Consider the following 10,000-nt stretch of genomic DNA (forward strand, 5'->3'; position numbering starts at 1 on the left):
TGTTCCTCAGCCCTGTTCCTCAGGTTCCACTGTCCTGCATGTTTCTGCTCCAACACACCTGAGTCACATCATCAGGTTGTTATCAGGCGTCTGCAGAGGCTCGATGACGAGCTGATCATCGATGACGAGCCGATCACTGATGACGAGCTGATCATCGATGACGAGCTGATCATTGATGACGAGCTGATCATCGATGACGAGCTGATCACTGATGACGAGCTGATCATCGATGACGAGCTGATCATTGATGACGAGCTGATCATCGATGACGAGCTGATCATCGATGACGAGCTGATCACTGATGACGAGCTGATCATTGATGACGAGCTGATCATCGATGACGAGCTGATCACTGATGACGAGCTGATCATCGATGACGAGCTGATCACTGATGACGAGCTGATCATTGATGACGAGCTGATCACTGATGACGAGCTGATCATCGATGACGAGCTGATCACTGATGACGAGCTGATCACTGATGACGAGCTGATCACTGATGACGAGCTGATCATCGATGACGAGCTGATCATCGATGACGAGCTGATCACTGATGACGAGCTGAGCATCGATGACGAGCTGATCATCGATGACGAGCTGATCACTGATGACGAGCTGAGCATCGATGACGAGCTGATCATCGATGACGAGCTGATCACTGATGACGAGCTGATCACTGATGACGAGCTGATCACTGATGACGAGCTGATCATGTGAATCAGGTGTGTTGGAGCAGAAACATCTGAAACATGCAGGACAGTGGAACCTGAGGAACAGGGTTAGGGAACACTGCTCTAAGGGACCTCTAGAACCACCAGTAGTAGCACCAGAGGAACCTCCTAAAGGATCATTAGAACCACCTAAAGAACAACTAGAACCTCTGATAGGAAAGTTAGACCCTCATAAAGGACCCTTAGAAACTCCTAATGGACATCTAGGATCAATTAAAGGACCTTTAAACCACTTAAAGATCAACCAGAACCACTTAAAGCACAGGTGAGCAGACAGACAGGTACCTCTGTGAGCGTTTCGGCGGATGGTTTTGGTGGTGGTGTGGTATCGACTAGGTGGTGAATCAGCACAGTGAGAGGAGGAGGGGCATCTGTCTGCTGAGTCATCATCAGGCTGGAGCAGTGTGTGTGTGTGTGTGTGTGTGTGTGTGTGTGTGTGTGTGTGTGTGTGTGTGAGAGAGAGAGAGAGAGAGAGAGAGAGAGAGTCATGACAGTCTGTTTCAAATCTTCCTACATTTCCCAGCATTCCCTTCAGATCAGAGACGGATTTTAACTTAATGAAATAAAATCAGGTTGTTACAACTTTTCTCTAAATTCTGTTTTCGTATTAGAAAACTTTTAGAAACTGACCGACTCATTCTTTAATTTTTATTAATTTTTTCATTCTTTAAGTTTATTATTAAAATAATGATTTGTTGACTTATTAAAACTTTTCTTGTTAAAACTAAAATCATATTGTGTAATAACATTAACATTATTTTTAAAGATTAGTTTTGGGCTTTTGCCTTTATTTCAGCAGGGACAGCTGAAGAAACGACAGGAACGGGTTAAGACGGAGCGAAAGGGGCGCGGTCAGCAGTGGAAGCGGCGGCCGCTGTGACACCCCCCCCCCACCCCGTACAATAACAAATTATTACTTTTCTCTAAAACTTTTTTACAAAAAAACAAACTTTTCTCATTAAATTAGCACTTATATCTTAAAAATGTGCGCATATGTTCCCACCTCAGTGAAGATTTCACGGACATCTCTGATTGGCTGTCTGTTTCTGGTCTTCAGCGTCTCATTGTACTTATCCACCCTCTTCCTCACTGTGGCGGCTTGTTGCCGTGTCAGCGTGGACAGCAGCGCCTCGGCGGGCGGCGGTGACGACGCTTCCTCTGATGACAAGCCAGTCACCAGGGATGATAGCCCCGCCTCCGTCAGCCACGCCTCCTCCAGCTCCACCTCTGCAGGTATTCAAAGATCGGTCAGAGTCGGACAGAAATACGACGCCTCACTCTGCTGTCACTCTGACTCACCATCCATACTCTTCCTCTCTTCTTCCTCTTCCTCCTCCTCTCCCTCCATCTCCTCCTCAATACTCTGTACTTCGCTCCAATAGGTTTCCATGGTAATGTGGCGGGGGTCAGAGGTCACCATCTGAGGGGGTGAAGGAGGGGCAGAGGAGTTGGCGGGTGGAGACGATAACATCCTGCAGAGACAGACAGAAGAAACAAATCCTGTCAGCCAATCAGAGCATCATCCTGTCAGCCAATCAGAGCATCATCCTGTCAGCCAATCAGAGCATCATCCTGTCAGCCAATGAGAGCATCATCCTGTCAGCCAATCAGAGCATCAGACAGAAGTAATTGCAATCATTTTCAGAAGTTTTGCTCATGTATTGATCAGGTATTGATAGGGATGTAGGTGAACATGGCTGCTTCAGTACTGATGTACGTAGTTTTTCTTCTGGGCCAAGTCACTGTTAATCAAGCTAACAGCAGTTAGCTGTTAGCTGCAGCTAACTGAGCTAAAGTAAGTTAGCAGCTAGTTCAGTTAGCCTCGCGGTGCTGAGAGACAAGTGTGACCTCAGTACCACCTCAGTGTGACCTCAGTACCACCTCGGTGCTGCGTTCACTGTCGGTCATACAGGTTCATTTTCACAGGGAGGCTCCAGCCCAGTTCTACTGCCTGCTAACAACATGCAAGCTTTCTTCTAGGAAGGTTCTGATTGGACCAAAACAACCTGCTCTGTCCAGATATACAGGACGTTTCGATCAAGACACGTCATAACAACATCTAAACATCGACCTTGACTTCATGACAAAACTTTACACAACAACAACAACGACAACAATAATTAGAACATATTAATAACATATATAACAATAACATATTTAACAGACCTTTAAAGTAAGAGAGAGAGAGAGAGAGAGAGGGAGAGAGAGAGCGAGAGAGGGAGAGAGAGAGGGAGAGAGAGAGCGAGAGAGGGAGAGACAGAGAGAGAGAGAGAGAGGAAGTCAGCCTCTTCCTTGTATTGATCTGTGTGTGTGTGTGTGTGTGTGTGTGTGTGTGTGTGTGTGTGTGTGTGTGTGTTGGGGGGGTCTTGGTCTAATGGTTTTGTTTCCCAGGGGAGGACAGAGTGGGACGCGCAGGCTAACGTTAGCTGCTTCTGTGTCCATTAGGAGGAAATGGATGTGTGGACCAATCAGAGATAAGTGTTTTCACTCAAGTCATCAGACAGTAATCTGAGTCCTTTGAAAACCTCACCACATCTTTACACTGCTGCATTCAGGTGCTGTTGGAATAATCGGAAAAATTAAAGTTCATGTTAACAGCTGCTCAGGTCGGACAACCAAACAAAAGATGTGACAAAACTAAGAAAATATAACAAGACAAATACGACATAACAAAATGAAAAATACTCTGAACGGCATAAAATATAGAATAATGTTGTGAAATGATCAGTTTGTTTTTTTGCTGTAAAAATGAAATGTAGTTCTGTTAAACTCCAGTTTAAACTGTGATCCAGTACTGACTTTAAAGTTACGTCTCCTTTTTGGTTGTTGTTTGTCTTCTGTTATTTGTTCAGATTGATCCTTTAATTCAACCATCAACTTTTTATCAAAGGACGACAAATGATGGTTTTTCTGCTCTGAGTCATAACGACGAGGATAAATGACTTTAAAGATAGAAAACAATGTCATATTTAGTTAACTTTTTACCAGCTAGCAAGTGTCAGCAGTAAGTAGTGTCAGTAGTAGTAGTGTCAGTAGTAGTAGTGTCAGTAGTAAGTAGTAGTGTCAGTAGTAGTAGTGTCAGTAGTAGTAGTGTCAGTAGTAGTAGTGTCAGTAGTAGTAGTGTCAGTAGTAAGTAGTAGTGTCAGTAGTAGTAGTGTCAGTAGTAGTAGTGTCAGTAGTAGTAGTGTCAGTGTAAATAGTGTTTTGTTAAGGAAAACAAAGCAGCTGAAAGTTAACAGGTATTTTATACTTAATTTAATTTCAGTTTACATGAATAAAGTTGGATTAACTGAACTGAAATGAGCTTTTAATTGTGTAACAGGTTCTGCTCTCCTTAATTTTAAATCTGGTTTAGTTGAACTCATGTTAGAACCAAACTCAGATTAAATGAATCTTTGTTGGTGTGACACTTCCTTCAGTGATTTATCTGATGTGGATCAGGTTTAAACCAGATCTGTTTATTTAAAGTGACACATCAGGTCCAAACATCTGATGTGGTTTAAAGAAACTGAGTGAGACTCACTGAACATCAGAGAAAAACCTGTCTGTCCTCATCGCTACCATCACTGCAGCCACGCTTATGTTATCAATGTCTTATCAATGTCTTATCAATGTCTTATCAATGTGTATCAATGTGTATCAATGTCTTATCAATGTCTTATCAATGTGTTATCAATTGTTATCAATAGTTATCAGCAATCATTGAAGACATAAGAGAAGAAAGAAACTCACCTCCTATCAGTCCGCCTGCTGCTGTCTGTGTGGACACATGAGGAGGGGGTGGGGCCACAGACGTGGGGGGCGGGGTTTGACCAGCAGCTGGACTCAGACTGGGAGTGATGGAGAAAATCCTCCGTATGTGTGCAAAGGAGGCAACAACAAAAAATGACATCGACATACTAGTTCATTTAAGAAAATCAGAAATGACCAAAATTAAGCACAAAATAAAAGAAAGGTGGCAAAAACAATGAGAAGCAGAAAGAAGCAGATGGTTTTATGGGAGGAGCGAAGAGGAAAACATCACGATCCTGCAGAGAGGAAACTCTAACATCAAGATTACGATCATTCAGGACTTAACAGCACATCTGGAAAATAAAGAAACATAACTCAGGAAACTGTGACTTTTATGATCAGGAGGAAACTACATGTTATAATTCATTGTCCAAAATATGATTTTAAGACGAGGGAACTTATATCAAACCTTAAAGAAATGAAGTTGAATTTGGACATGAGATATTTTACAGACTGTTACAGTACCTCACAAGAACAAGTCTGAGAAAGAGAATATAACTGTTGTGTTTATTTATCTAACTTTAAGTGTTTTTTTTATTTTTTTATTCAGAGCCAGTAGAGTTCAGTCTGATTCCTGATCCACACTCCACACCAGAGGGTGGCGCTGATGTTTCATATATATTTGTTATATTTGTATATAATTGTTTGCCAACCACCATTAAAACACAAAGAAGAAAAAGAAGAAGAAGAAGAAAATCCTCCATCAGCTGTTTGTCCCACAGTCAGAGGAATGCATCACCTGATAGCTTAGCTTAGCACAGAGCCTGGACAGAGCTAAATGTTAGCTTATCTTAGCATGTACAGTGGAAGCAAGGGGAAACTGTTAGTCTAGCTTAGCACAGAGTGACTGAGCACAGGGAAACTCTTAGCTTAGCTTAGCTTAGCTAGGCAGATCAACAGCTAACATTAGCTTCACAGACCTAGTGTTAGCTACATGGAACAGCCGCTAATGTCAACCAGTCTTTCAGAACTTAATTCATTTAACATGAATAATTAATTTATTTGTATTTTGAGTCATATTTATAATATAATAATGTATTAACTCTATTTTCTTGTTGATCTGGTGTTTTATTTATTTATTCTACACCGTTATGTTTGTGTGTCCAGTGTACAGCCCCCCCCCCCCTCCCGCCGTCCCTCCCTCCCGCTGTCTGTTGGAGTCTGCGCAGTGAGCTCGATGCTTCATTACTTCCGTGTTTGTTGTGGACCTGTCTGTGTGTGTGTCTGTCAGCGGATCATCACACGGTAAGTCAGCGCTTTAACCGCTCCGTCCCGGTACTCCAGTACCGGCTGTTCGCTCCTCTCTCTGCCCGCTCCTCTGGCTCCTGTCATCGGCTCTCTGCCGCCGCTCAGGTCGCCGACAGGAGCTCGGAGGCCGGCCGAGAGAGCCGCGGATCACCGCTGGGTTTGTGCTCCTGTTTGTTTCCTCATTCAACCTGTCAGCTCACTCACTTCCGCTCACACCTTCACAATAAGAGACCACAAACGGGTTGTAACTGAGTACATGTAATCAAGTTTTCACATACTTGTACTTTTACTGGAGTGTTTCCTTTCTCACAGATATATTTTGTACTTGTACTCCACTATATTTATCTGTCAGATTATTAAAAGATAAATGTAATCGATCAATAGATGATATTGTATTATTTAAGGCTGCAGCTGACAATTATTTTCATCATTGATTATTTTCTCCATTAATTGATAAATTGATCTTGTCACTGAACATCTGATATGCTCACAGCTAGGTTACACTCTGTTAGGAACAGCTTATGACATGTTTATGATGGGTTATACACTAGCGCTTTCTTGGTTTGCTCAATACATGAGAAGTTTTTGGCTGTAGCTTCAGACTGACATTTATTTTGAAGGGAAGTGTGTAGATTTCCTGTTTGAGTGTGTGTGAGCTGTTTCCTGCCACAGTGATGATGATGGTTGTTAATATGTTTGTTACTGAACACAAACATCACGTTGATGAGAACAATCAGACGAACTGAAGGGAACCAAACTCGTCATGGGCACCTGGACTCGATCGAGTTCTTGAAATTCAAATCCAGAATCTTAACCTGGATGACTGAGAATCTTCACAAACTCCACTGACTGGCTCATTTTTATATTTGATGTTTGGGTGTTGTGCTGCAGGACAAAATGTATAGAAGTTCAGTTTATATAAAACTACATAACAGAGTTGGTGAAGGAAAACACAACTACATCATAGCTTCACTGGCTAATTAGCTTCATGATGTCACAGGTGTGACTTCTGGGTGTGTCGTCTTTGTTTTTTTAATAATTGAACTTTTTATTGATTATGGTTGTTTGGTACATGACAACTCTACACATCAAATGAGACTTTCAGTCTTGACAAACCAAAATAAAAATACAATAGAAAAAAGGTAAAGTAGCTCCACAGCAGAGGGGCGCAGCGTCGTCCCCGGTCCCTCAAAACACTATTAAACTGAAAAAATAAACACATTAAAATTAATAATGATAATAATAATAATAAAAAAGAGGAGTAAATACAAGAAAATAGACGAGACAAACACTTCTGGCTGTTTGACAGATTGATCTTTGATCATGGTTAGTCTTCCCAGTCAGCATGGATTCATAAGAGACCATTCATTCATTCATTTCTGGAGGTTTTATTAACTTTAATCAGACCTGAGCGATAAAGCTGAGAAACATCACGATAGTGAAGTTTCTTATCGGTTCATATCGATAATTATTGATGGTGTAAGTTGTGACTGATATGTTGCTGAGGGGATAAAATAAATTTGTTGTAACAATATGACTGTTGGTGCTTTCACAAAATGTGAGATTATTTTCTAATGATCCTCAGTAACGAGGATATAACGCCTCAGTGAGTAAAGACAAATAATAGATCAGCTGGAACAGGCTGGTTAATTCTCAGAATGACATCACTGCAGCCTTTCAAACCAGGAAAAGACGACACTTCTGACTCATCACCATATAAACACATCCAAAATCTATCAGGATATCTAGTGTGATGTCACAGTACAGTTTACTATCATTTTACTTCCCGACCCTTCGTTCAGGACGCGAGTATCGTTGACTCCAGCCAGAACAACTGAAAATTCATCAATACTCTTGGATTCTCTGACATATTTACCACCGTCGGTACATGTCACGTCTGTCTGCCGTATTATTTTATTTATTTATTTTACAGAGCAGACTGTTAGTCCGTCCATAAAAACCAGAAGCTGCTCTGCTCCGTGTTTAGAGATGTTTGTTCTTTTCTTTTAAGATTTTATCTCTTTATCAAACCTGAGTGTGACAGAAACACAGGATCTTAGTCCGAGTCACCGATGTGACGTTAACGTTTCCTCCAGAGTTGTAGAGTTAGACCATATAGAGGAGTGAGAGTGTCTGCAGTGTGCTGTTTTTAACACGGTGTTCTGATCCAGACCTGCTTACAGTGAGACGAGACGAGGAACCGCGTTGAGACGAGGAACCGCGTTGAGACGAGGAACCGCGTTGAGACGAGGAACCGCGTTGAGACGAGGAACCGCGTTGAGACTGGGATTAACTTTCTGTAGGAGTAAACGGAGAACACGTCTCATTTTCAGTAGTAATCTACTCCACTTTATTCTTTTTATTCTAATGCTCAGACTGTCAGGTGATTTCAAATGAAATTTGTTATAAGCTCAGGTCAGGTGACTCCACTCTGTGTTTGACACAGGTGTTCTTTATTGATTGAATCATATTGATTGATCTGATGTATAACAACAGGCACCATCATAGTTAAATCATTTAACTCGGGGCAACAACCATTTTGCCCCAAAGCTTTAGTTTCCCCGACTTTTCTAAATGACTTTAAATGTTTTGTAGTACATTTGTGGAAATTTTCCTCTACTGGTGAATAATGAAACTTCTGCCGGCAGACGAGGTTTTATTTCTTTGTAAAGACGGTCAATCAGGACACCAGCGGTCAGACTGGAGAAAAGACCCAGAACACGGGGAGACCTGAACATTTCTACCTGAAGAACGACCCCTAAGGTGTTCCACACCCCTTTGTCTGCTGCAGGAACCGGCTCCTCAGGGTGTGTTCTGCAGATGTTCCCATCGTTAAGAGTTCTAGACATGATCATTTGAAGCACAAAAGGACTTGGTGACTCGGTGCACTCGGTGGGAGGTGGGGAATCTCAAACAGTTTCAACACCAAGGAATAAGAAATTGAAAATTACAGTTACAGTTCAGGCTCAAAATTTAGTGATGGTATTTATTCTGTGTTCTGACTTTATGTCATGCAGCTCAAAACCATTTTAAAGTTTAAACACGAAACTAAACTTTAGTGACGGAGCCTCTGATTTTCTCCAGTTAATTTTATTCTCTGATAATCTAGAATCAGACTCTACAGTTTACAGAATCCTTAATCAATGTTAAAATATCGTCCGTACAGTAATCATTCATCTTCTTTCCCTCAGTTCCCTTTATGTTCGTATCCGATCTGACGGCGAGTGGCTCGAGTACAATGTTAACGATAAAGAGTAGAGTGAACGACCTGTCAGGTACCTGTGGTCAAAGACACGTCTCATCACACCGTTGGTCATTAGAGCTTTATAAAGTATTTTAATCCAATTAATAAAAGTTGGTCCAAATCCACATTGTGCTGAATAAAAACTCCATTCAACCTGATCGAACGCCGTTTCAGCGTCTGACATGATCACGGTCCGATCAGGTGTAACAGCTTTTATCTGAATGTTAGCTTTTAAAGCTAACATAAGTTTTTTAATGCTAATGTAATGTAACAGCAGTATAAACAGCGGTGGACAAAGTACTCAACCCCAGTACTTCAGTCAAAGTACAGATACTCCTGGTCAAATATTACTCAACTACAAGTGAAAGATGATCAGTCAAAATTTTACTTGAGTTAAAGTACTACAGTACATGCTTTTAAAAATACTTAAGTATTCAAAAGTACAAACGACAAAGTACATTTTGTAATATCAGTACATGCTGTATTGTTCTCATGATGCGTTTACTGAACCTTGTAACTCTGTAAACCACCTGATGAAGCTGTGACCTGCTGTAGATCCTCTCTGATACACAAAGTGTGTAGAAAAACCTTAAAAACTTCAACATAGAAACACAATCAGAAACAAAAACAAACATTTTCTGATGTAACTGAATTAAAATCACATCATTAAATCAGATTGAAGTCGACTGTAAGGATTTTCTGTTAAATAACTCAGATTCCTTTCTGTCTTCAGATGCAGTATTTATACATGAATTATGTGGTATTTTTCACTCTGATAAAAACAATCCAACTTTAAAAACTACCTGGAATAATGAATAATTCTAATAACATGTTGAGATTTAGTTCAGTCTTTCTCCATGACGTCTTTCTGTTTGAATGACAGAGGGACAGTTTGTTCTTGTTACAGACGCCTGGATGACGTGTTTCTGCTGTGACATCAGTCCAGAGGAGCTCTGTGATTGGTTTCCTTCTGTGAGGAACACGT

The 10,000-nt window shown here is 41.1% G+C and overlaps 1 protein-coding gene across 1 annotated transcript in view; it reads right to left on the minus strand.

Moving 5' to 3' along the window:
- The window catches only part of arhgap28 (Rho GTPase activating protein 28), a 19,746-nt gene extending 15,094 nt beyond the window's left edge, over positions 1–4,652 (minus strand). The window contains exons 1-4 of the mRNA XM_084747178.1: positions 4,464–4,652; positions 2,031–2,231; positions 1,735–1,958; positions 1,017–1,125 (exon numbers count right to left, since the gene is read on the minus strand). Of these exons, the coding sequence (XP_084603304.1) occupies positions 1,017–1,125; positions 1,735–1,958; positions 2,031–2,231; positions 4,464–4,629 (700 nt within the window). The 5' untranslated portion in view covers positions 4,630–4,652. The remainder of the gene's footprint in view (positions 1–1,016; positions 1,126–1,734; positions 1,959–2,030; positions 2,232–4,463) is intronic.
- Positions 4,653–10,000: the final 5,348 nt, after the last annotated feature.

This window comes from Lutjanus erythropterus, chromosome 21 (assembly GCF_056507025.1).
Source record: "Lutjanus erythropterus isolate fLutEry1 chromosome 21, fLutEry1.hap2, whole genome shotgun sequence".
Taxonomy (NCBI): domain Eukaryota; kingdom Metazoa; phylum Chordata; class Actinopteri; order Lutjaniformes; family Lutjanidae; genus Lutjanus; species Lutjanus erythropterus.